General features: G+C 43.1%; 1 protein-coding gene across 1 annotated transcript in view; it reads right to left on the bottom strand.

The window, feature by feature from the left end:
• COLEC12 (collectin sub-family member 12) overlaps nt 1-27733 on the bottom strand; it is a 294036-nt gene that overhangs the window by 15320 nt on the left and 250983 nt on the right. Inside the window, exons 6-8 of the mRNA XM_006901296.1 lie at nt 10112-10600; nt 8835-8971; nt 7139-7248 (exon numbers count right to left, since the gene is read on the bottom strand). Coding sequence (XP_006901358.1) covers nt 7139-7248; nt 8835-8971; nt 10112-10600 — 736 coding nt within the window. The remainder of the gene's footprint in view (nt 1-7138; nt 7249-8834; nt 8972-10111; nt 10601-27733) is intronic.

Genomic DNA, 27733 nt, shown 5'->3' with positions numbered 1-27733 from the left:
AGTGGTGAGAATCTTTGTTTTTTTGATGTTGAGCTTCAATTAATATTGAAGGCTGCGGTCCTTGACCTTCTACAGCAAGCGCTTCAGTTTCAGTTTCAGTAAGCAGGGTTTTGTCATCTACATAACACAGATTGTTGACAACTGTTCCACCAATCCTGATGCCACATTCCTACTCATACAGCCCAGCGTCTCAGATGATCTGTTCTGCATACAGATTGAAAAGGTATGGAGACAAAATACATCCCTGACGATAGGAGTCCTCCTTAATTCCCCTCCTTTGCATTTCTTTATTAAGTAGATAATAAGGAGGCTCTGACTAAACAAAGAGATAATTTACAGATAAGAACTGAGATAATCTATATCAGCCATTCTCCATCTGTTTTCCCAGGTTTCCTGGGATTCTTCAGAGATGGTGCTTAAGGTTTTCTTTATGGACCAAAAGCAGCCCTGCGGCAGTGGCGGAGGTTCAGGAAGTTCAGGCACTGTGAGTGTGGTACAACCCAAGGCCAGGCTGTACTGGCAACTGGTTTTGTAGTACCTGAGTCTCATCACATCTCTTTGGAAAAGGTAAAACCATATAGACAGACTTGTGACAAATGCCTCAGTCTACACACTGGTGATGAAACAGAATGCAGCACACCAGATAAACAGAAAATCCAATTTCTCCTGGAAAGGATGCTCAACTGAGACAACACCCTAACTTCATTCACAGGTAGGTTCTGAAAGGAAGAATGGAGGTGACCTGAGCAGAAGGACCCTGGCTTCTGTATTAATAACACATACGAGAGATGGGATTGGGTATTGACGCACATGTGGACTTCACAGCACATTCTAAGGACACCAGGGACCTGGGAAACAGCATGACTCACTGTTCCAGGAAGCTGGAAGCACACAGCACATCGGCTAGAGAGCGGGAACCTCCCTTAGGATTGTGGGCTTATCCTACTGGAAGCAGAAAACAAACTTTCAACTCTGGGAATAGCTTCTTCCAAACATATAACTTAGTACTTTCTCACCGACCACAAGATTGCCTGAAGCCTCTGGGCCAAGAAACTTCTGTCAGTAAAGCCCTGGTCTCCAAACAGGAAAATCTTAGTAGTGAGAAACACTTCCTTGCGGTAGCATTTTCTCCCCCTACTCTGGTTTGTATCATGGAAGATTCTTCTCTGGCCACTTGACCTAGTGCTACACTGGTAGGAACAAGATACATGAATCATAAGAGTTTATTACGGAATTAGATGATGTCTATGGCTTGCCTCTGGTCCCCTCTATCCTGATCCCATACTCTGAAAACACTGTATGCAGTTTATAGAGCAGTCCACATGATTGCGACCACATACAGATTTTTCTCTTGTTGATTTAAAGATGAAAGCTGTAGCTTTCCACATGACAGCACAAACAAAAGCCCAAACCAGTTGTTGAGGAGCCAGTACCAACTCATGTATATTACAGTAGAATTGTGCTCCATAGAGTTTTTAGTGACCGATACTTTAGAAGTAGATCACCAGGCCTTCTATTCTGAGGTACTTCTGCATTCAAATTACCAACTTGTTTTTGTTTGTTTGTTTGTTTTTTATATTGTGGCAATATTGATTTATTTTTATTTTTTAAAATTGTGATTTCAGTGAGAGTCTACAGGGCTTATTGGCTTGTCATTCAATCATCTGTACACATTGTTTCATAACATCAATCAAAATGCTCTCAATGTAACGGCACTTTCTCCATTTCCTCCCTGTAAAGCTCTTCTCCATTAATCCTTCTATCCCACCCTTTCCTGCCTTCAGGGCTTTGTCCTTGAGCAAATGTTGCTATTTCAACTCTATTGATTGGTTATTCCCAGAAGGGCCTCCCTGGTTGTACTGTTTATTAGTTGGTCTGCTGTTTCGTTCAAAACTAAGCCACAGGGGTGAGTTTTATTCCAGATTCAAAGGAAAACTCAGGGCAACAGTCTTGGCAGTTCCATCAGCTTCTATTGGGTAAGTAAGCTGGTCTCTTTGATGTCTTTTCAAAAATATAGTTTAATTTTAAATTAGGATTTGAGTGAAGGCCTACAAAGCAAATTAATTTTTCATTCACTCATTCATATTTATTTTAGTCTATAACATAAATTTCCATACCCACAACATAATCACACTTCTTTCCTCTCATACAGATCCCTATGCTAACGTAGGGGCCTCTGAAAATCCACGGAAAGTAGATATGGTTCTGACTCTGCAGAAATTGTAAGCATTTCTTCATGTGTTTGATGGACATTGGAAAGTTGTCTTTGGTGAAGTGTCTTTTCATGTCTGTCCTTCTGTACTTGTTTGTCTTGTCCTTGTTGAGGTGTTAAGAGGAACTTGCAACCATTTGGTTAGAGGTGACATACTTACTTTTAGCACTTTTTAGAGGTCCTTTGAAGCAGATTTGCCCAATACAATATGTCATTTGATTTCATGACTGCTGTTCCCATAGGTGTTAATTGTAGATTCAAGCAAAATGAAATCAGTGACAACTTCAGTCTTTTCTCTATATATCATGATGTTGCTTATCAGTCCAACTGTGAGGACTTCAGTTTTCTTTGTATTGAGATGCAATCTGTACTGAAGGTACAGTAGTCTTTGATCTTCAACAGTAGGTGCTTCATCTTTTTTTCTGCAAGTAAAGTTACTGTGTCATCTGTGTATTGCACGGTGTTGAAGAGCCTCCCTCCAAACTTGATCAATGTTCTTTTTCATATAGGTCAGCTACTCAGATTATTTGCTCAGCATACAGACTGGATGTTGTTCTTATGTGCTGTCGAGTCACAAGCAACCCACAGCAGCTCTGAAGCCTGCCTTGTCCTGAGTCAGTCTCACTGATTCTGACACACCTACCCCCCCCATTACTCCAGTTACTATATCAATCCATCTCATCTGGGGTCTTCCTCTCCTGCGCTGTCCCTTCAACTTTCCAACAAGTATGATGTCCTTTTCCAAAGGCTGGTTTCCAAAGGCATTTCCAATTCCACGTGATGATATCATGTGAGATGTAGCTTCAAAATCTTAGCCTCCAAGGAGAAACTTAGTTTCACCCACTCCAAGACAGACTTATTTGTTTTCTTGGGGGTCCATGTTATGTTCAAGACTCTTCTCCAGTACCACAACTCAAAGGCATCAATTCTTCTTCTGTCATCTTTAGTCACTGTCCAACTCACTGATGCATAGCAAGTAACTGAGAAGACCACAGACTGGACTAGACATACCTTAGTTTCTAGACTGACATCGTTGCTTTCTAGCTCTCTGGAGAGGTCCCTAACAGCAGATTTTCCCAATGCAATTAGTCTTTTGGTTTCCTGACTGCTGATGCCAAGAGTGTTGACTGTGGAGCCAAGCAAGCTGTAACTGTTAATAGCCTCAATATCTTCTCCATCCATCATGGTGCTGCCAACTGGCCCAGTGGCAAGAATCTTTGTCTTCTTGATGTTGAGCTTCAATCCACATTGAAGACTACAGTCCTCGACTGTCTGCAGCACGTGCTTCAGATCCTCTTCAGTTCCAGCAAGCAAGGTTGTGTCATCCACTTAACATAGGTTGTTGAGTCTTCCACCTGATGCTACATTTCTCCTCACAAAGCCCAACTTCCAGAATGTTCTGTTCTGCAAATATATTGACATCCTCTTTTCATGATTTTGAAGCCTGCAGTGTTTCCTTGCTCTGTTCTGAGAACTGCTTCCTGGTCCAAATATAGGTTCCACATAAGCAAAATCAAGTGTTATGGGTTTTCCATTTTCTGCAAGGTTAGCCACATTTTGTTGTGACCCACACAGTCAAATGCCTTTGCATAGGCAATGAAACACAGATAGACATTCCTCTGGTAATCTTAGCTTTCTATCAAGATCTATCTGACATTGATGATAATATCTCTAGTGTCATGACCTCTTCTAAACCCATTTGTATTTCTGGCAGTTCTCTGTCAATGTACTTGTTCCAGTCATTTTTGGATAATCTTCAGCAGAATTTTGCTTGCTTGTGATATTGGCGATACATATTGGACAGGTATGGAAAAGGGATACAATCTTGATGCACATATTTCCTGATTTTAAACTATACAGTGTTCCCTTGTTCTATTTGAATGATTGTTTCATGCTTTATGTACAGGTTCTCTGTGAAAACAATTAAGTGTTCTGGCATTCTTATTCTTCATAATGTTACAGCCATAATTTATTATGGCATACACAGTAGAGTGCCTTTGTGTACTCAACAAAATAAAGAAAATATCTTTTTTGGTATTCTTTTCTTTCAGCCAAGATCCATCTGATGTCAGCCGTGACACTCCTTATTCCATCTCCTCTTGTAAATTTCACTTGAATTTCTGTTTGTTCACTGTCAGTGTACTGCTCCAATCATTTTTTAAGTTGTTGTCAGAAAAATTTTGCTTGCACGTAATATTACTACTACTGTTTAATCCAACTAGAAATACTAGCAAATGATATGTCTCAAGCGGATTCCAGGTACTAGGTTCTGTATTAATGAAATATTTCACGTATATATTTTTCATTTGATTTTCACAAGACTAAGGCAGGGACTTTGGAGATACCCCTTTCCTGGCTGAGCAAGCAGAAACCTCATGCGATGAGTCCACTTGGCTGTTAAGCCAAGGCCTTGAACCCAGACTCCATTGACTGTGGAGCCCGTACTCTCTCCACATCGCTGTACCAGCTCTTTGTCTAGTCTGTGTCATGTTTATTATTATATGCTAAGTTAAATTAGCATGTCATTATTGGGACTTCAGAATATGTCTGCCTAATTTATTTTTGCTTTTAAAATTTGATCCTGACATTTTGGAGATGGCATTAGCTCTTTTCTGTGAGGAATGAGAAGCAGGGTTGGCGCTGTGGCTGGTGCAGATGCCAAGGCTCTGAGGGGAGCTCCGGGGCAGCTGGTGGTCGCATCTGGGGACTCAGCTTCAAATGAGAGGTGTCACGACTCAGTACTTGTCAGTGTCCTCGGTGCCAGAGCTCACACTCCCCTCCTAAACCACATAGTTCTTGCTGCAGCCCCAGAAAGGGGAGAAGAGTTTCATCTTGGGAGAGCAGACAATTAGGCTTTGGGTCAATCTGTTCCATATGGGCCAACAAAGCGTTTTCTTGAAGGAAGGCTTAGGATTGAGTTTCTCAGTGAGTCTAACCCAGACCTTGTTTGTATTAATGGCAATAAGAAAAGTGGAGGAAATAGACTTCTCTCTCTCTCTCTTCCTGCCTTGCCAAGAAGTCTTGTCACTCTTGACTGTCAAACAAATTTACCTTTTCTTTTAATCATCTCTTAGGTCACGTCTGGCCCTCCAATGTGTGTGTCTTTTTGAGATGCTAATTAATAACTGTCTTTTGAGGGCATTCTTGACAATACTGGGCCTCTTCTGGGTGGTTCAGGCCATCCTCATGGTGCCAAGTGGGATGAAGCTTCCTCCCCCAAGGAATTATAGCAGGAACGACCCCCAGAACTGCAGGCAACTACTCCCTGCTCTTTGGAACAGTCAGAGTCCACCTGCAGAGATTGAAAACCTTCAGATGTTTACATCCACATTTGGGCGCCATTTTTTCTTCTTCTTTTCTTTTTAACAACATGACTTTAATCATGATTTCACCTGTTGTTGTTGTGCTCCACTGAGTTCAAACCAAACCATAGCTGACCCTCCAGTGAGTTTTCAGAGGTAGTTAATCATACAGGAGGAGACTGCCCATCCTTCTCCCGCTGAGCAGCTGGTAGATTTGAACTGTGTGCCTTCAGGATTGCAGTACAGCTTCGTACCACTAGGTCATCAGAGCTCCCTAAGATTTCACCTGCATTCTCTAATTGCGCTCTTTAAATTGTAGACACACAGGGGCATGTACCCATTTGCCCATGCGCACAGCTCACATGCACCCAGAGAAAGAAACTTCTAAAATTCCACCTTGCCTCTTGCCTCTGGATCTCTATGCCCACTCCTGGATGAATACAGATCTGTGTCTGAAGATGTTATGGTTACATTAGATCAGATGCATCACGCTTTCTGTCTTGCAGGGTTGGAATGCCCTCAGAGGGTGAACCACTAGGCTTCTGCGATGGTCCAGCTGCATTGGAAAGGGCTTCCCATGCCTGCATTGGGCTTGCATCCACTCTGGGTTGTACACACTAAAGCCTGTTTAGAAGTGGAATTTCAAGCATTCTGTTCAATTTGGGCCATTTTGGGGGCATGTTTTTGCATCCATTAGAGTTAAAGCATGAACAGGAAGAAGTGCAATTCAAATTGGGACCGTTGAGTCACTTTTAGACCCTGAAATAATGTTATGGATTAAACTGTGTCAGCCAAAAAGGGGAGCTGAAGCCCTATTTGAAAGCATTATTTGACCCTATTTGAAATAGGATCTTTCTTTGAAGATGCTAGTTGCCAAGTGGATGTGCTCATATTTGACTGACTCACGTTGTTGAGGTGGCATTCACTCATAGCTGACCCTCCCCTGAGTTTCTGAGGCTGTAACGAGCCTGGGAAGAGATTGCCCATCTTCTCTTCTCGAGCAGCTGGTGGATTAAAACTGCCAGAAAGGCTTAGCCTCGGGTTAGCAGTGCTCAGGTCTTATCTGATTTCTAAGATGTCTTAAATCTTTCAGGCGCTGGTTCGCTCAAGGGAGATTTGCCTGTGGTGTACCTGAACATCCAGTTTGTAGAATGGTCATAAACTTATAGGCCAAGATAATAAAATCTGGCCTGAAGTTGGTCTGGGATGGACACACTGCTCATACTACCCGGAAGGCAACCCAGCTTCTCAGATGCTCTGGAGGGGTAAACTCTGTCTGTGCCCAAGGTTGTTGGGGCCACCTCTCAGGAGAATTTAAAGAAAGCACATTGGTGAGGATTAATTCTGTTTTTCAATTTTAGGAATGTCTTACAATTTTTTTTCTTTGAAACAAACCAAAAATCATTCTATGAAAACAAAACCAAAAATTATAATCAAAACCCACTTTATGGCACATTAATACTGGACCAAATTTTCCTGCATACAACTAAGAACTATGTCATGTGTTGGTATCCAGGAGCCTCAGTATGAAAGCATGCAAGGTCACTGAAGAATAAATTGCAGGGAGTCAGGGAAGGGGTGCACAGCGCAGTGTCCCCCATCGTGGACGATGCCGAGGACTCACTTATACTCTGGAACTGTCCCATCCAGCCACTTCCACTCATTTTCCTGCTCTGAGTCCGTGAGCCCAATCCAGTGGCTATCTCTCCCTACGATCTGCTTTTTTATCCATTGCTGAAAAAGAAATGAGTAGAAGCACATTATTAATTCTAGGAACAGATCCCCAGGGATTTTTTTTTAAACAATTGAGGAATAAATCACAACTGAAGAGATGATGTTTGTCAGAACATGAACACCATCTTTGCTGTTCTCTTTCTCATGGCACTTTTTTTATACTGCTTTAGGAACTTTGGTATTTTTCCCCTCTTAGTTTACAAGTGATATTCCTCCTTCTCTAAATCACTGAGATATTAAAATGGTTTTGCTTACCATTCATGGCCCATGGCTCCTATGTTCTAACAATAGTAATTACCATGCCACTTTGGAGTGATGGGCGCCACACCAAGCATGCTGCATGCTCTGTGTCTCTAAATCTTCACAACCACCAAGCTAACAAAGACAGACAGGAATGCCTGAGTGGTGTAAGTGGCTATAGGAAAGGCTGGGGGTTTGAATCCACCCAGACATGCCTTGAAAAAAGATCTAGCAATGTACTTCTGAAAAGTTAGCTGGCAAAAACTGTCGTAGCACAAATCTAACCAGGTTAAGAATTGATTTGAAGATAGTAAATGCCTTTTTATCTCCCTTTGTTTTTTAACAAAGGTACAGGTATGGTTTTTTGTTTGTTTGTTGTAAGTGATTAAGCTTGAATTGAACCCAGGTCTGAATGTTCTAAAGTCCATATGTTTTATAGGCTCTATCCTGGTCATTTCCCCAGGGAAGCACCTGTTAGTTGGGCTGTGTCTTCAGGAGAGCCTTTGAAGAGACCACCAACAGTTTGAGAGAGAGAGCACTGGCATTGTTACTCCACAGACCTTAGTTCAATGTGAGTCTCAGCTCTGCATTTACCCGTGCCATAAGTAAATTCCTTATACTATGCCAGGTCTCAGTGTTCTTCTCTGTAAAATGGGGGATAATCCCACTCATGCTCTAAGGCTGTTGTGAGGTTTAATGAGAAGGTGTTTCACACAGTGTCTGACACATAACCAGATGCTACTAAGCTGTTTCTAACTCTTAGTGATCCCACATGAGCAGAGCAGGACTCTTTCACAGGGTTTTTAATCGTGGATTTTTGGGAAGTAGATCACCAGCCCTTTCTTTAAAGGTGCTTCTGGTTGGATGCCAACTTCTACCCTTTTGGTTAGCAGTTGGGCATGCTGTCTGCTCTAACCACGTGCTTGCTACCATGCATAGGCTCTGCATCCACAGCTCTTGGCCCTTTTGGATCCTGCAGGGACCACACAGCCCTTTCTTGGATGCTGTCCCACTCTTAGGGGGTCAAGTCTCTAGCTTTTCTCTCCACATGTCTGGGCTAACCCACACTTCTTTTCTGTACCCAGACTCTGCCCACAGTTGCTGGGAGGAGCCACACATCTCCAAGCTTGATAAGCATTTATTATCTTGCAGGTGAAATGATGAGGACATACTTTCCATGCCATGAATGCTTGGAGTCTCTGCACAGCCCCTAAAATTTCCATAATGGACTCTTCCAGGTGTGTTTATGTGAATATGAACTCTTGATGGCTTTCAGTCCCCAGTAATCAGATGCAAATGATCCTTAAATTACAGTTTACCCCAAATTAAATAGGCTGCAAACATACCTGTTCCTCTCTTGTGTTTATGTAGACGAGGTGTGAAGACTTGTCTTCACAAAAAAGTTTGGCATCATCAAAAATTTCTTTCTCAGCCGAAAAATAGTAGCAATTGTCTGTGAAGTTCTTCCAGCGAGGAGGGCAACCTATCAGTGCAAAGATTTAAAGCACTGGTTAAAAATATGCCCAAACATATTTTGGTGTTGATTAATTTTATAAAATATAATGAATGGGAGTGATTGCATTAAACACAATATGAATGAAGATAGTATGGAAAAACAATGTATACGAGCTTTGTAAGCAAACCAGTATAAAATTTTTTTTAAAAAATTATGGCCAAAGGACCAAACCTTCCTTCCCGTATGTTTAAGAGACCACAGTGGTGTCCCTGTTTTGTCTGCAAGCAAATAACAGTCCCTGCTTCGTGAGTGGAGGCAGGCAGTTCCTTGATGGAGCACAGACGAGCACAGAGAAGCGAAGCGAGGGGGACACAGTAGCTAAAACCACAATATCTGGAAAATATCTGTGCCTGGGTCTTTGTTCCTCTGCATCTGGATTAGTCTTTGCAGTGACAGAAACAACAATGAAAACAACGGAAAGTGGGACAGACACAAATGTTCAGTGTCATCTGGAATCTCATGGGACCTGTGATCAAAGAGATGCGAGGCCCCAGGCCTCAAAGTGACAACAGAGATGGGCAGGTCCTGAGGAAGGGGGTCCAATCAGAGATAAGCGAGATCCTCCGGAAGGGGTTGAGTGCAACTCCCTTGGGTGAAGGGAGAGAAAGAACAGGCTTGATCCCTTAAAAAAAGAAAGTAATGAGTTTTGCTAAAAGTTCTAATTATCAAAGAAATTGAGATACACTGACACTTTCTAAAAAGAAAAATTAAAACCCCAAACAAAATATGCCACTGCCACCAAAACAACGACTTCACATGAAATCTAGATGTCAGCAACAGAAAGTTCCACGGCATGTTGATAGAATCAGCAGGGAAAGGTCCACCCCAGGGCAGAGGTAGACAGGGGACAGTGGAGTCAGGGAGGGGCCCTTCAGGCTCCTGTGAGGGGAATGTTTGGGATGAGGTGGTCTGAGGGCTAAATAAACAAGGGTGTGTGAACCCGAGCATGCTCAGAGAGAGCAGCACCATGGTGGGGGGCGCTGTGGGGAGGAGGGCTGGAGCCTGTTAGAGCAGCTAAAGCAGCAGAGATCATGCTCCCATTATTTTCATGGGCACACATGTAAGTGAGGGGAGGCGTGGGGCTGCATGTGTGAGTTGAGGACTCACCGTTGGCCTCTGGTGCTGAAGTGGGCTCGTTCTGCAGGGCCAGGGGCATGGCTGCACCTGATGGTCCTGGAGGGCCAGGGGGGCCTTTGGGGCCAGGCAGACCAGGTACCCCCGGCAAGCCTGGCAGTCCCCGGGGTCCAGGCACCCCAGGCTCCCCAACAGTGCCCTGCAGGCCCTGGAAGCCAGGTGGCCCCTGGGGGCCAGGGAGTCCATCCTTGCCTGGTGGGCCTGGGGGGCCTGGGTCTCCACTGGGGCCCTGTGGGCCAGGTTTCCCAGGGGACCCGCGGGACCCTTTGGGACCCTGTGAACCTTTGGAGCCTTTGCTGCCTCGCTCTCCAGGGGGGCCTGCAGGTCCAATTGGTCCTCTCTCACCAGCTGGGCCTGGAGGACCCGGCTCCCCCTTCTCTCCTTTTTGTCCTTTGTTGCCAGTTGGACCGGGTGGTCCCTGGGATCCTCTGTCACCTTTGGGGCCCCTGGGACCAGGAGGACCTAAAACATAAAGAAATAGAAATCATCCACTGTGGGTGACGTTGTCTGAGTTTATCTTATAAAATTTCTCATGTGAAATAGTGTAGACATACAACATATAGCACACTAAGGATCAATTGTTTTGCTACATTATTATTAATAATACAACAAACTTGCCTGTCCTGCTTCAGGCATTTAGAATATATCTTAATAATGTATACTTTTTCTGTTTCACTGACATTTTGGGGAGACTTGTGCATGCAGACACCACCATTTTCAATCTCCATGTGGCTTCCACCATCCACTTGGTACTCCCAGGCTGTGAAGTACCTGGACCACCATGTCACCACCATGAAGGCTGTGCTGTTTAAGATCAGCATCCCCTCCCATGTAATTCCTCTGAATTAATCTAACCCATGTTTATTAATAACCATTCTTTGGGACACCAGGGATGTGTCCTATCTCCATACCTTTTCAATCTATATGTAGAACATATTATCTCGGAGGCTGGACTCTATGAGGAGAAATGCAGCATCAGGATTGGAGGAAGACTCATCAACAATCTGCATTATGCAGATGACACAACCCTGCTTGCTGGAACAGAAGATGACCTGAAGAGCTTGCTGCAGAAGGTCAAGGACTACAGCCTTCAATATGGATTAAGGCTCAATATCAAGAAAACAAAGATTCTCACCAATTGGCTGAGTGGCAGCATTGTGATGGATGGTGAAGAGATTGAGGCTGTAAACAGAATTAGTTTGCTTGGCTCCATAATCAACACTCTCAGCACCAGCAGCCAGGAAATGAAAAGATGTATTGTGTTGGGAAAATCTGCTGTCAGAGACCTCACCAAAATACTGAAGAGCAATGATGTTAGTCTGGAGACTAAGGTGTGCTTGATAGAAGCTATGGTCTTTGCAATCGCTTGCTATGCATCAGAGAGCTGGACAATGACTAGGGATGATAGAAGGAGAATTGATGCCTTTGAGCTGTGGCATTGGAGAAGAATACTGAATATACCATGGACTGTTAAGAGAACGAATAGCTTTGTTCTGGGGAGGGTGAAATCAGGATGCTCCTTGAAGGCAAAGATTCTGAAGCTTTGTCTGACATACTTTGGACATGTTGCAAGGAGGGACCAGTGCTTGTAGAGGGATGTCATGTTTGGGAGGGTGGAGGGACAGCACAGGAGAGGAAGACCCTTGATGAGATGGACTGATTCAGTAACTGTGGTAATGGGGGTAAGTGTATCAGAGACAATAAGATAGCCACAAGATTGAGTAGGATTTAGGGCTGTTGTACACAGGGTCGCTATGAGTTGTGGGCGACTTGATGGCACATAACAACAATGGTAAGGAACAAAAATAACTAAGATAAACAATGAATTCAGATTTTGACTGGCCTTGGTCTCCTCGTGCTTTATTGTACACACAGACCACATGCACACACCGCCTTCCAAGTGCTGTGGGCATGCGACTGTCCAGAGGGCCAACCTTCTGTCCCCAGAGGAATCAGCTCAGAGGGACTAGAAGTCTTTATGGGAAAGCTGAGTATAGCACATTCCCATAGAAGACAGGCACCCACAATTTCTGATGTGTTCATTTAATAATAAAAAATAAGGAATGTAGGTTACTGGGGCAGGGGTAAATGAAAACAATCAAAACCCTTCAACTAGGTAGCCCAACTAACCTACTGGCAGGGAGTGCTAATCTATCACCCAACTCATTCATTGAACTTTATATCATTTTTCTGCCAAAGCAGGATATAGTAAATGAGTTCCTTTATGTGGCCTTTTGCCTTGGTGGTTTTTTTGTTTGTTTGTTTTTCAGGTAAAACAGCATATTTTCTCCCTAAGCCCTGAGGAGTTCCTTTTGCCCTAGATTAATGCCTTAGAGGGCTTCTTATTTTGTACAGGTTAACTGACATTTCCTGGGTAAGATACAAATAACTTGATTGTTGTTGTTATGTGCCGTCAAGTTGCTTATGACTCATAGCGACCCTATGTACAACAGCCCTAAACTCGGCTCTGTCCTGTGCCAATCGCACTGTCTCCAATATACCCATCCCGATTACCCCAGTCACTGAATCAATCCACCTCATAGAGGGCCTTCTTCCCCTCCTGCGCTGTCCCCCTCCACCCTACCAAGCATGCTGTCCCTCTCCAAGGGCCGGTCCCTCCTTACATGTCCAAAGTATATTAGATGGAGCCTCAGAATCGTTGTCTCCAAGGAACCATCTGGTTTAACCCTCTCTAGGATGAATCTGTTTGTTTTCTTAGCAGTCCATGGTATCCTCAATACTCTTCTCCAGCACCACAGCTCAAAGGTATCAATTCTCCTTTTATCCTCCCTAGTCATTGTCCAACTCTCTGATGCATAACAAGTGATAGCAAAGACCATGGCCTGTATCAGACGAACCTTAGTCTCCAGAGAGACAGCATTGCTCTTCAGTACTTTGGAGAGGTCCGTAACAGCAGACTTTCCCATCGCAATATGTCTTTTAATTTCCTGGCTACCGGTGCCAAGAGTGTTGACTGTGGAGCCAAGTAAACTAAAGCTGTGAACAAACTCAATCTCTTCACCATCCATTCAGTGGTGAGAATCTTTGTCTTCTTGACATTGAGCCTCAATCCATATTGGAGGCTGCAGTCCTTGACCCTCTGTAGCAAAGCTTCAGGTCCTCCTCAGTTTCAGCAAGCAGGAGATAGTTTCATATTTTTTATGTGGCCTTGGGCTACAGCCTATCTTGTATCTGGTCTATTTTGCACACCCTAAAGGAATGAGTTAATATACAAATGAAGGAATTAAAGCCTACACGCTTCATGGCGGTGCAGTGGTTAACCACTGATAGCCAGAAGGTTGGTCCTTTGAACTCACTAACCTCCACAAAAGACAGATCTGAAAATCTGCTTCCAAATAGAATTACAACCTTGGAAACTGTAAATGCACAGCACAGTTCTCCACTGTTCTACAGGGTCACTGTGGAGTGAAATAAACCCAAAAGCAATGGGGTGTATATATGCAGCCTATCCCTTGGAGACAGGCTGCTTGGAGAATTGGAGGGTCAGTGAAAGAGAAGAAGGCCCTCAACAAGACAGATTGATACAGTGACTACAGCAATGGGCTCAAGTGTGTTAGGGATGTAAAAGATGGTGCAAGATAGGACAGGTTCAGATCTATTTGTTCATGGACTTGCTGAGTTGTACTTGATTCAGTGGCACCCAATAACAACAGCTCAAATGCAATGACTGTGGCTTCCTGAGAGGGGATTGGTCAGTTCATGGTGCTGGTGGGACAGCCAGGCCTGGAAACTGACCAGGACTTGGCTTGTGTACCTCCTCTTCCTCACTTATTGACTAGCTCACAACATTTTAAGCTTCCAGTCGTGTCTGTTAGGCTTTCTGCTGAAGCAGGCAGCTCCTCTGAAGCCTCTTGCTGGTCTCTGAGCCACTGCTGGTGTCACTGCTTGCTGCAGCTCTTTGTATAAAAGATGTGCCTGGGGCAGATTTTGAGGGAACCTCTCTGAGAAGACATATGAGGAGCCAGAGCGGCCCAGAAGGAAGGTGAGATTGCTGCTCCTGTGCCCAGTTCCTCCAGTGGGAAGGGGACTCGGGCTGCATCAGCAGCTGCTGCCCTTCACCCACGGCTCAGGCTGCTCAATCCCTCCTGTGAGCAGCAGCTAGTCTCCAGGCTTTCAGCCTCAAGCTCTTAAACACTAGGAGCATGCTATTCATTTCTGTGGGGTCCTCCCTGGCCTGGGAGAGGGAGCAGGTGACCGGGGTACAGAGGGAGTGGCTGCAAGGGGCAGGGGCAGCAATCCCAACTGTCTTGACTCTTAGCTCCACCTGTTGCCTGAGCCCCAGAACTGCCAACTGTGCCTCTACTTTAGCAGCTGGGCCCAAGGTATTTCTGAGGGTCAACCCCCAACCTTGGCATCAGGACTGTGGAGTCCAGAACACAGCTGTGCTTGGGACACAGTACTTCAGAGGCTCCAGGTTCCAAGACTGCTTCTGGATCTATTCCTTCTGTCAAAATACTGCTTTTGTAACAACCTGGGCTTTAGAACTTCATCATATTAAGAAGTGAAAAGGAGGATGGAGGGAGAGAGCAAGAGAGGGAGGAAGGGAGGAAAAGAAGAAGGGAGAGAAAGAGAGACGTAGGTTGGACCTTTTGTAGAACTGGAATCAGTAGCGACAGCAGAAATCTGCTGCTAAGAATGCTCCTAAGAAAGCTGAGCCGAACTGCCACACTGGTTATGAGCTGGGTTAGTCAGCAAAGGAGATGGCAGAGAAACAACAGCAGAGTGGGCCTCCACAGCTGAGGGTGGATTTGTACAGCTGAGGGGTGAATGGACAGTCGAGAGAAGAGCCTGCAAAGCTTAGTGGGGCCCTGCATGACTGAGAGGGGGCCTGCATAGCTCAGAGGGTCCTGGACTTCTGGGAGCGCCCTGGATGGCTAAGAGGGGACCCGCACAGCTCAGAAGGGTCTGCCTAGACTGCTGAAGGGGGCCCTGTATGACTGAGAGGAGACCCACGCAGCTTGGGGGATCCTGTCCTGAAGAGGTCAAGAGAAGTCCTGTCCTTGAGCAGAATGGCAGAAGACCTGCATGGCTGAGGAGGTGTACAGAGGAGAGAGAAGGACCACTCAAAGGTGCTGAGAGAGATGATTTACACTGAAGAAGGAGGGGATATGTGCTCTACTTCTGGGAGTTGCTTACATGCTTTTTGATCCTGATTATGACTCAGAGCCGGTTAATCTGGATCTGAGTTACATTCTGCCATTTCCTTAATAAATTGCTTAAGTATGGTCTGTGAGTTCTAAGTTGCCATCACAATGGATTATCAAACTTAGAAGAGAAGTAGAAAGTGTCGTGAGAGGGACAATTGGTATTAGAATTAGTAAAAGATTGGAGAGTAGGAATATGTCTAAATCCTACCTCCTAAGAATCAGCTTTGGCCTGAGCCTAGTTCTTATGAGATATTGTTGTTTTTAGGTACTGCTAAGTCAAGTACGACTCACTGCAAAGCTATAGACAACTGATCTGAATGCTGTCCAATCTGTGTCATCTTCACAATCTCTGACACACTCACGCCCACTGCCATTGTATCAACTCACCTGATTGAGGGTTCTTCTCTCTTTTGCCACCCCTCCACTTCACAAGCATAATGTCCCTCTTCAAGGAATACCCTCTCCTAGCAATATGCCCAAAGACAAGTTCTAGTGTTACTACTATCACTTTATGGAGGGGAAAAAAACCCCCAATTTCTGGGGTAAAAAGGAGGCTGGGGTGTTCTTATTATTAGGACTTGGTGACTGTGTACAATAGAACAAAAATGCCTGGGCATCTGCCACCCGCACAATAGTTGCTATGCTTCAGCCTATTTTTGTGGCCACTATGTCAGCCCATCTCATTGAGAATCCTCCTGTGTTCTGTTGACCACTTAACTTTATCCTTCTCTGTGATTTGGGCCCATCTGATAGCATTTCCCAACTACACAACATGAACTTGTCATTACTGATGAGATGACTTCTGTCATCATTGCTTCCAAGGAACATTCTGGCTGTATTTCTTCTAAAAGAGATGTGTTCATTCTTATAGCCCTCCATAATACATTCAGTATTCTTCACCACATAATTCAAATGCATCAGTTTTTCTTTGGTCTCCCTTATTTACTTACTGTGAAGCTTTTTCATGAATATAAAGGAAATGAAAATACTATAGTTCGATCCTCAAGGTGACATCTTTGCTTTTGAAAATGTTGAAGAGGTCTTCTGCAGCAGATCTGCTCAATGCAATGCATCATTTAATTTCTGACTGCTCTTTCCACAGGTATTAATTGTTGGTCCAGTCAAATGAAATCATTGACAATTTTAATCTTTTCTCTATTTATTATGATTTACTTATTATTCAAATTGTGAGGATTTCTGCTTTCTTTATGTTGAAATATAATCCACTGGAAAGTTTGCAGATGTTGACCTTCATAAGTGCATGCCTCAAGTCCTCTTCACTTTCTGCAAGTTAGGCCAACTATGTAGTGCAGGTTGCTAATGAATCTACTTCCAATCCTGAGGACACCTATTTCACATAGTCAAACTCCCTGGATCAGCATGCAGATTGAGTAAGAATGGTGAAAGGATCCAACCTTATGCACACCTTTCCTGATTTTAAATCACACATACCTTTGTTCTGTTCAAGTAACTACCTCTTTGCCCATGTACAGATTCCCCATAATCACACTGAAATGTTTTGGAATTGTCAGTCTTTGAACCGTTATCTGTAACCTTATGATTCACACTGTTGAATGCCTTTGCACAGTCAATGTAACACAAACATCTTTCTAGTATTCTCTGCTTTCAGCCAGGATCCATCTGGCATCAGCAATAACATCTCTCCTTCCATGATCTTTTCTGAATCTAGCTTAAATTCCTATTGATTTATTGTTGCAACCATTTATAATGATCTTCACCAAGATTTTACTTCCGTGTGATATTGATATTTTTTATAATTTCCACATTCTGTTGAATCACCTTTTTTTAAGAATGGGCACATACATGGATCTCTTCCAGTCTGTTGACCAGATAGCTGTCTTGCAAATTTCTTGGCAAAGATGAGTGAGCACTTCAAGTATTTGCTGGAAAATCTCATTGTTACTTTAATTCCTTGAGCCCCACAACCCCCAGCCCCAGCCAAAGCTTTCATTGCAGCTTGGATTTCTTTCATCAGTTCGATAGGCTTATTTACTACTTTAAAAAAATGGTTGAATGGTAGCCAATGCCTCTTGGAACAAATTCCTTCAATTTTTTTGTAATGCTTCCTGCATTGTTTACTATTTTGCCCATAGATGCTTTCAAAATTGCAACTTGAGATTTAATTTTTTTCTTTAGTTCTATTGAGAAATGCTAAATGTGTTTTTCAAACTCTGTGTATTTTCACATGATATTTTACTTTGTTTTCTTTGAATTTTTGTGTTTTAAATATGTGTTTCTTCTAGAGTCTATTTTAATATTTTCTTTGTTTTCTGTCTTTTACATGACCTTTTGTTTTCTTCATGTATGATGTCCTTGATGTCATCTCGCAACTCATCTGGTCTTCAGTTACTAATGTTCAATATGCCAAATCTATCCTTGAGATGGTCTCTACATTTGGATGGCATATACTCAAGGATATTGCTCTCATGGACTAGTTTTCATTTTCTTCAGTTTCAACTTGAACTTGCATATGAGCAATTGTTGGTCTCCAGTCTTGTTATAACATTATATCGGGCTTCTTCATTGTCCACATAAATGTAGCTGGAGGGTGAGGAAGGCAAATACATACCATGCCATCTGATGGGAAAGTCTGCTGTTAGGGACCTCGCCAGAGTACTGAAGAGCAATGGTGTCAGTCTGGAGACTAAGGTGCGCCTGATACCGACCATGATCTTTGCAATTGCTTGCTATGCATCAGAGAGCTGGACAATGACTAGGAAGGACAGAAGGAGAACTGATGCCTTTGAGCTGTGGTGCTGGAGAAGAGTATTGAATATACCATGGACTGCTAAGAAAATGAACAGGTTCATCCTGGAGAGGGTTAAACTGGGATGCTCCTTAGAGGCAAGGCTTCTGAAGCTTTATTTGACATACTTTGGACATGTTGCAAGGAGGGACCAGTTCTTGGAGAGGGACGTCATGCTTGGGAGGGTAGAGGGACAGTGCAGTAGAGGAAGACACTCTATAAAGGGAATTGATTTGTCCTCAATAAAGGTTTAAATTCTTACTTATGATTGACTTTCAAGCTAGAATCATATAAAAATGAGATTTTCCATATGAAACACCAAATCTAACATCAATAGGGTATTTGTCTCTTTCTTAAGAATTTTAAGTATTCATCACTGCAAGCACCCTGGCAAAAACCCCGTTCTCCGTATTTTCACGCACAGTTGCCCCAGCCTCACTGTGACCAAGCAGAGCGCTGCAGGAGGGAGCTTCTCTCTCTTCCTGTAATTGCTGGGTTAAGGGATTTGCTTACTTTTAATTTTTAAAAATAACTAAGAAGAAAAATCGGCTAAAACCATTTTAGAATTCAACCCTAATCTCTCTTATGAACATCAAAATTCTATTTTCCTCTAGGTCCTGAGATACTTACATCATTGGACCATTTTAAGCATTTTGAATCTTTTCTTGGGCAATTACTGAGGTAAAAAGATGAGAACTTAAAATATAAGCCACAATAAATGTTTTAGAAGTTATTAATAATAATAAAAAGGAAATACATGGCACAGGAGTATACAGAAGCATGCACATTACAACATTAATCCAGAGTCAGGGACACACAAACACTCCGGAGGCACATTTGAAGTCCCATACAGAGCATCAAAGTGACTTGAGATTTACTTTCAAACTGGCTAAAATTTTAACTCAGTGTTAAGTGGGCATTTATCTAGATTTAGATTTTGAATGTTAAGATACCCCTACCAACTCCTATAATGCCTGAATATGACCAATAACACAGCTGTGAGTGGCTCTGTTTTTATATAGCCAGCAAAGTCACCTCTCCCATCTCTAGACTCCAGAGTTTTAGGAATTTGAAACTTTGAACCCTCTAAAGAAACTGTTCAAACAAAAAAAGTCTTTAAATCACTGTGCTGCTTTGGCAATCAAATAATAGGTATTGGGACATGTCAAACCAGTGTCTTTAGCCTGAGACAAGATTTCAAATTTGTCTACTAATAAAACTTCTGGTGTTAAATAGAAAGCAGAGAAGCCACTGTAGCTCTTTCTGTTGTGTGTGTGTGTGTGTATGTGTGTGTTTAAAAATTACTGCAGTAAAATATCTCTAAAAACAATTTTGCTATCTTAAGAATGTGCCCAATTCAGTCACATTCTTCATGGTCTTCATCATCCCAAATGAAAACTTAGAATCCTTAACTGATAACTCCCCTTTCTCTCCTCATAACTTCAAGTAACCACACATATACCTTATGCATTTGCCTATGGTGATATTTCCTACAGCAGGAACACACAATACTGGAACTTTTGTGTGTGACTGGCTTCACTCAAAGATCATCCATATAATAATAGTGTGTATCAGGACATTTTCCCCCTTTATAGCTGAATAATATTCCACCATGTGAATAGCCTACATTCTGTTCATCCATTCATCGACAGACAGACACTTGGAATGTTTCTAACTTTTTGGCTATTGTATGAATATTGATATCCAAGTTCTTGTTTGTCAGGCTTCAATTCTTTCAGGTATAGACCCAAGAGTAGTTGTTGTATGCTGCAGAGTCAGGACCAACCCATAGCTGACACCCTGGCGGGTTTTCAGAGGTACAGAAGGAGATTGTCCATCCTTCTCCCACAGAGCAGTTGGTGGTCTTGAACCGCCTTTTGGATTGTAGCAGAGATTCTTGCCATTAGGAATCAATAATTTGATTCTTATCCTCAAGTTTTAGACTGTCAAGCTTCTTCAAAGCCCTGGAAGCTCCTGATTTCCCAAAGGAATGCATATTTAAATCTCCAGGTTCAGACTAGGGAACTCTGCTGGCCTAGTCCCTCGGAAATTGTATGGCTAATCCAGAGCCCACACTTCTCTGGTAGTGTAAATCTACCAGCAGTTCCTGGGAAGAAAGATGGACAATCTCCTCCCATGAGATTTATAGCTCTGGACACCCAAGGAAGGGTCAGCTATCAGTTGGTTCTCACTCCATGGCAATGACTTTGATTTTTAAAATTTTTATTTTTCACTATTTGCTATTGGCTGGATAATCAGAATGCTGCCTCTCAAGGTCCTGATATCAAGGTGCTACTATCAGGTCCTGTTTGGGGAAGTGGCCCAAGAAGCAGGAAGCAGTGGTAAGAACTGAAGGTCTGAAGGTCTGCTATTTAATCTACTTTGCTTGGTCACTTGTCATTTCAAATTATCTACTCACCCTTCAAGGTTCAGCTTGGAGAAATGTCTTACTGAGTTTGAGTGACTGCTTCGCTGAGAATATATTCCTGCCATTGCAGTCTCTCCAAACATGTTAGCTGTTCCTCTGAAGCTGTACTTGGGGCAGGAGGGTGATATGGTGGAAGCTTGGGCTTGAGAATGATACTTAAATGGAACCCTTGTCAGCCACTTACTAGCTGTGTGACCCTGGTGAATTCCTTAGCCTCCAGGTGCCTCAGTTTCTCCCTCTATGAATGGAGAATGCAAATAATTCCTACTTTAAGGGAAAGTAACAATGAAAACTAGACAATTTAAAGAAGTGCCCAGTAGGTAACTGGCATATATATCAAAGCCCACACAAGCCCACAACCAATGGTTCTGACTCATGGTGACCTCACGTGTGATAGCACAGAATTGCTCCTTCAGCCTTTCTTAATGTGATATTTATTTACTGAAGCAGATCTCCAGGTTTGTCTTCCGTGACTGCACTGGGTGAGATGAAAAGTGCAAACCTTTGGATTAACAGCCAAGTGCAAACTTTACGCACCACCCAGAGACCTGGCTGGCACATAACAGGCACTAAATGAACAATGATGGAAGAAATGAGTGAACAATTATATGGACAGTACCCGTATATGATTCACCTCCAGGGCTGGGTACTCTGAAAATATCAACAGGTCTCCTGGACCCAAATCAGCCCTAATTCCTGCAGCATAATATGATCCTTTGGCCACATGAGGTTCCTTTTTGGTTTTTACTAGAACTAGGGCCGAAGGAGACTTGACAGGGGTAGATATAGTCACACGTGGACATTAGCAGTGACTAGCCCCACGTGAGGTGCTGTACTGCAGCCCTGATGGAGCAGACCAGAATGAGTGTTCTATTTATATCATCCTACTGAGTCCTTCAGGAGCCCTGGTGGCACAGTGGTTAAGCACTTGGCTACTAACTGACAGGCCAGCGTTTGAACTCACCAGCTGCTCTGATGGAGAAAGACATGGCCATATGTTGACGTAAAGACTGCAGCTGTAAACCCTACAGGCCAGTTCTACGCTGTCCTATGGGTTTGCTTTTAGCATTCACTCAAGAGCAGTGGATTCCTTTTAAAAATATTGCTGAGTAAATCCTCAAAACTCTAAAAGTAGACAGATGAGGAAAGTGAACCATAGACTGGATGAGGAACTTGGTAGTTGTACTCAAGTCTGCTTGATCCCACGACTTCAGTTCTTATCCTCTTAAGTTTCTCTTGGAAGAACTGATGAAGAAGAAAAGCCTCTGACTCTGCCAGAGAAGACAGACAGGATTTCTCTCTCCTGAGCTGGAGGAGAACCTGCAGCAGGCTGTGAGATGACTGTCCTACGCAGGGGTGTGAACTGTGAGGTAAAGAACGTCCTTCATGTACGTAATTAGGATAACAAGTCTTAAATTTGTAAATAACAACAAAAAAAACAACTCAAAGGCCTTAACCTTCTGGTAGTTCAAATCCACTAGAAGGTCCAATGGAAAAAGATGAACTATCACCTCCCTGCGGTTTATGCCGTGGAAACGCAGGGGAGGGCCGGCGATGGGTCAGTTCCAGCTGGATGGCAAGGAGGTGGTGTTGAGTAATTCGCTGTTGCACAGATCCAACATGTTGTTTGTTTTCATGATCATCTTGGTTCTGGATACCTTCAGTATCATTTTTTTTTAAAATGACACAACTGTCTTCGGGGACTGAGCTGTACTGTCAGCATTGGTTTTGTTGTTATGTGCTGTCAAGTTGACTGCGACTCATGGCAAGCCTATGCACAACAACTCTGAACGCTGCCCTACCCTGAGCCAGTCTTGCCGTCTCTGATACACCTAGTCCACATTATCCCAGTTGCTGTGTCAATTTTTCTCATTTAGTCTTCCTCTTCTGTGCTGTCCCTCCACCCATCCAAGCATAATGTACTTCTCCAAGGATTGGTCCATTCTGGCAATATGCCCCAAAAATGTGAAATGGAACTTCAAAATCCTTGCCTCCAAGGAACAACTGGTTTCCTTATCTTCAGTACAGACCCGTTTGTTTTCTTGGCGATCCATTGTACATTCAATATTCTTCTCCAGCACCACAACTCAAAGGCATTGATTCTTCTTCTGTCATTCTTAGTCACTGTTCAGCTCTCTGATGTATAGCAAGTAATTGTGAAGACCAAGGCCTGGATCAGGGCGTATCTTAGTCTCTTGACTGACACTGTTGCTCTTCAGCACTTCAGGAAAGGTTCCCGACAACAGATTTTTCTCAATGAAATTCATCTTTTGATTTCCTGATTGTTTGGCATTAGGGCTCATTAAGTGTGAGAAACCAAAATATCCCAGAATGTGTCAGAGTATTTTGAACTTGCAGAGGCAAGGCCAACATAAGCCAAATTTAATGTAATTCAATTTTATCCTCATCGTTGTCTGACTGGTGAGAATTAGGTTTGTATACACTGAAAAAGGAAAGATAATTTTCACTTCCAAAAGGAGAAAAAAGATCAAGAAATGTGTCAGTAAACACTTGTGCTCAGACATGGAGTTCTCCCTGCCAGTCTCCTGTTCTCTCATTACTACTAGTCTTTGCAGTCTGAGAGTCTAAGAGCTCGGCTATTAGCTGAAAGGGTAGCTGTTTAAACCTACCCATAGGAGTCTTGAGAGGCAGGCTTGATGTTAGCTTCTGAAAGCCATAACCTTGAAATCCCCATGCAACAGGATTCTACTCTGTATACATGAGGTCACCATGAATTAGAATCTACTCAGTGAACACAATAACTCCAAGTCTGGAGGCATTCACAACTAGACTGAGTGGAAGAGGGACATGGGCTGGCCTGAGTGGTCTGCTTGGTCAACTTAGAGAGAGATCAGTTGATAAGACAAGGGAAGATGTAAGATGAGAAAACCTATGTGACAAGGCTTCAGAAACCAAGCTCTGGGAGGATCCACAAGCACCAAGTCAGGATCCTCATTCTAAGAGACACTCAGAGTATGTTTCTCAGTATCTCTCTTAAGTCATTACAACAACCCACCTAGGGACTCAAGCTAAAACCCTAAGATGCACCCCAGTTCCACTGTTCATTTAGCCCTACAGCTGAGCAGCCAGCAAGTCCTGTCCAGCTGTACCTCAGGCCCCACCTTGTGTTCTCTTTCTGTCTACCTCAAACAACTCCCCACCTCCCACCTCTACAACACTCAGCTGTCTTCTGTCTGACTGCCCCTTCTGATGGGAACTCCAGGGTCTGACACTGACTCCAAATATGTACACTTCCCCTTTACCTTCTGGGGAGGACATAGCTGGAGGAAATCTAGCAGAACCTTCTGGACAGGCTCTGGGCAGACAGCCCTTAACGCCTGTTCAGGGCAAAGGCAGTCTGCTCTGGATTCTTCTTCCCATACTCCTCCTCTCCACTCCCTACTCGCATCTCCATAGCCATCAGCCCATTCCAAGCCACCACTGATGTGGCCCAGCCTCTCATCGGACTCCCAGTCTCTACACTTTCTTAGCTCACTCTCCTCCCAGCACCTTTGACAAAGGTAAGAGGTCATGTCAGCACCCTGCTTAAAATCTCTTCACTGCACTCAGAATAAAACACAAATGCCTTGCCCTCCTGGTTTCCTTCTGGGGTGACCAGAGATGTAGAGTAGATGCACACACAGCTTCAGAGTGCCACTGAGCTTAAAAGCTTGGGTTGTGACATCAGATCACTGCAGTTCAAGTCCTATTTTACTTTATTATTAGTAGTATATTGTCATTGTTGTTATGTGCAGTTGAGTGGCTCGTGACTCATAGCAAACCTATGTACAACAGCCCTGAAACTTGCTATATCTTATGCCAACTTTACTGTCTCTGACACACCTACCCTCATTACCCTCGTCACTGGATCAAGCCATTTCATCGATGGTGTCCCTCTCTTTCTCTGTCCTTCCACCTTTCCAAGCACAATGTCCCTCTCTAAGGACTCCTCCTTGCAACATGCCCAAAGTATGTCAGATGAAGCCTCAGAATCCTTGCCTCCAAGAAGCAGGCTGTCTTCACCTTCTCTAGGATGAACTTGTCTGTTCTCCTGGCAGTCCATGGTATATATTCAACACTCGTCTCCGGTATCACAGCTCAAAGGCATCCATCCTCTTTCTCTCATCCCTAGTCACTGTCTTAAGATGTAAATTCTGTGGAATTGACTTGAGGTCACGATGACCCATCATCCTGATAACACACAGTAAATGGGATAATAAAACCAGGAAATTAGTAGCCAGACAATATCCAGAATACCACGAAAGGACTGTGTCAGGTATTACATTTTGAAGAGTTCTAGAAAAAACCAAGAGTTTTACAAGATTGCACAACAGCTGACATCTGTCCCCATTTTTTATTTAGATGGAGAAAAACAGGAAAAGAAGCTAGCACAGAATAACTTACTATGTGAAGACCCTGATATAACTGATAGTGAGCCCTGGTGGCCTGATATGTGAGGAGTTGCACTGTCAGTGGTTCAAATCCACCAATTGCTCCAAGGGAGAAGCATGGGTAGTACTTTCCTATGTGATATACAGTCTCTGAAAATCAACTCAGCTATGTCAGTTCTGTCTCAGTGGCAATCAAAAAGGGGGAGAGAAGACTGAGAATGACTGGCACCTACAATACCCTAGACATGCAATTGTCCAGCCCCCCGGAGTTGGGGCACTTATATTGTTTCTGAAAGCCATTATATTTTTTAGGCAATATAAAATTTTTAAATAAAATGATCTAAACCCAAAATTTCTCTTTTTAATGAATACATCTTTATCCTCTGGGGCTCCTCAGATGTCATTTAAAGTCACTTCCATGTGATAGTCAATTAAGAATTTGGAGACAGCAGTTCTGTTTCCTACATTGCCATCTTCCATTGGATTAATGTTCTCGGGCCTCGAACCCTTCTTCAAAGGATACTGTTTCTAAATCCCATCACCCCAGCAGTACCTTTCTCAGTGTGCTGCTCTGTGACTACTGTTCTGGAATGGAGCTCTCAAAGTAAACACTGTGTTCCAAGGCTTGTTCCATCACAGTGAAGGTCTTTAGATACCACCTGGTATTAGATTTTTATTGATCTGGTCAAACATCACCTTAGTTTCCTTGACAGACACATTAATTTTTTTTTACAGCAACTGAAGGCTCTGGTGGCCTAGTGGCAAGATGCTGCACTTCAATCTCAAAGGCACATGGTTTGAAGCCATCAGCTGCTCCACGGGAGAAGGATGGGCAATCTCCTCCCACGCGATTAACTAACAGCCTCTGAAAACCTGCCAGACGGGTCAGCTATGGGTTGGTTCCGATTCAACGTAACACAACAAATCCATCATGCTTTTCATGTCCACTTGCTGTAAGTCATGGGAACATCTATGTTTATCTGTTTGGTCTTTTTGACCTACAAGCAGATTTTTACAGGTATCGTCACTCTATTTAATTTTGTTGGAAGTGCTTTCTTTCTAGTTTCCCCCCCCCGATAATATTGGATTATGATTCTATCACTCAACAATTATTTCATGTCAGTGAGTATTGGATCATCAAGACATCTGTTCTCTGAGCCTAGTCACTGGCAAAACTTTTGAACAGGATAGGACCAGGGACTGGGCTCTGCCATCTGCCGTTTAGACTTGCTTATAGGGGCTCACCAACTGCCGCTCTGTATAAGTGGCTATTCCACTAATGTACCCGCCACTCTTGTGACCCCCCAATGATACTCATGCCCTTGTAATTCCTTGCCCCTGAGTGTGGATGGAATCTATGACTTGCTAATAAGGAGTATACGGAACTTCATGCCTTGTGTATATTATAAGAATCCAGCCAATGGTGAGAAATACTCCCTCAAAAGATTTGGGGGTGGGGTGGGGGAAAATGGCAGTGTTATGAGACAGCCACATGACAAGAACTGTGGGGGCATGAAAAGACAGGGTAATGGTGGGCATAGTCCAATGGTGATTAATTTTATAAAACATAATGAACAGGAATGATTGTATGAAACATAATAAGAATGAAGAATAGTATGGAATACAATGTAAACAAACTTTGTAAGCAAACCAATATAAAACAAAAATGAAAGAAAAAAAAAAAAAGAACTGTGGGTGACCTCCAGGAACTGTGGGTAGTCCTCAACTGACAGGAAGAAAACAAGAACCTCAATCTTTTAGCAACCAGGAGATGAATTCAGAGAACAATGTGAGGGAGTTGGAAAGGAATCCTTCCTCAGGTGAGCCAGCGTCTGGTCAGACCACAGCTCTAGCCAATGCCTAGACTGCAGCATATGAGACCCTATCCAGGGGATGTAGCCATGTCACGCCTGGACCCCTGTCCCAGGAGGCAATAATAAATGGGTGGTTTTTTATGCTTTTAAATTTGTGTACTTTGTAGCACAAAATAAGAAACTAATGACCAATACATCCATCCAACCATTCTGTAATCTAGCACCTATTTCTATCTTGTGTTTAAGGGTATGACACTGCCAAATGTCTTGATGTTTTTCATATGATACTTTCCCCCCTCCTAGTTAGTTAACCTAATAATTCTGTTAAGGTAAGGGCATCTGATTAGGCACACTTGCCTTGTTCTTTGTAAGCTCACTCTGATACTACTACTTTCCTGAATGCTTACTCATTATTCTTCTAAGAATTTATTCTCAGATCATTCTTGCACTTGAAGACTAAGTCCCCAATCTGCAGTGTGTAGACGCCTCTTTAATTCCCTTTTTGGAAATTTAGATCCTATTTTCTTCTAGCTTTGATGACCTCAAGTTATTTTAATCTTCCTGAGGGCAAGAATAATCTCTTCTTCTCTTTCACAGGATAATTCCAAGAGAAAAGCTATGAAAATAATTTATGCTTGAAAAAGAATTATTCATACGTGGTTGCTGCAAATCTTAGGAGGTAGTGTAACTGACCCAAGGACTTTCAACTGATACGGATGAAACGGTTGAGAGTAAAACTTGAGATTTTTACATTTAGGTCATGTTGCTTCCCGCCTGTTGGGTCTGAAGGGTAAATTCTGAAGATCATCCACATGTCTGCATGTCACACTTAAAAATAAGAATACCTTACCAAACCCAGGAAAAGACACCACCAAAATAGAAAACTATAGGCCAATATCTCTCATGAATATTGATGCAAAAATCCTGAATAAAATACTGGCAAATAGAATCCAACGATACATAAAAAAATAATTCACCATGACCAAGTGGGATTCATAACAGGTATGCAAGGATGGTTCAACATAAG

The sequence above is a fragment of the Elephantulus edwardii genome, unplaced genomic scaffold, assembly GCF_000299155.1.
Source record: "Elephantulus edwardii isolate Elephantulus edwardi_28Jun2011 unplaced genomic scaffold, EleEdw1.0 scaffold00316, whole genome shotgun sequence".
In the NCBI taxonomy this organism is placed as follows: Eukaryota; Metazoa; Chordata; class Mammalia; order Macroscelidea; family Macroscelididae; genus Elephantulus; species Elephantulus edwardii.
Note: the sequence above shows the minus strand (reverse complement) of the source record. Positions and strands in the feature narration are given on the sequence as shown.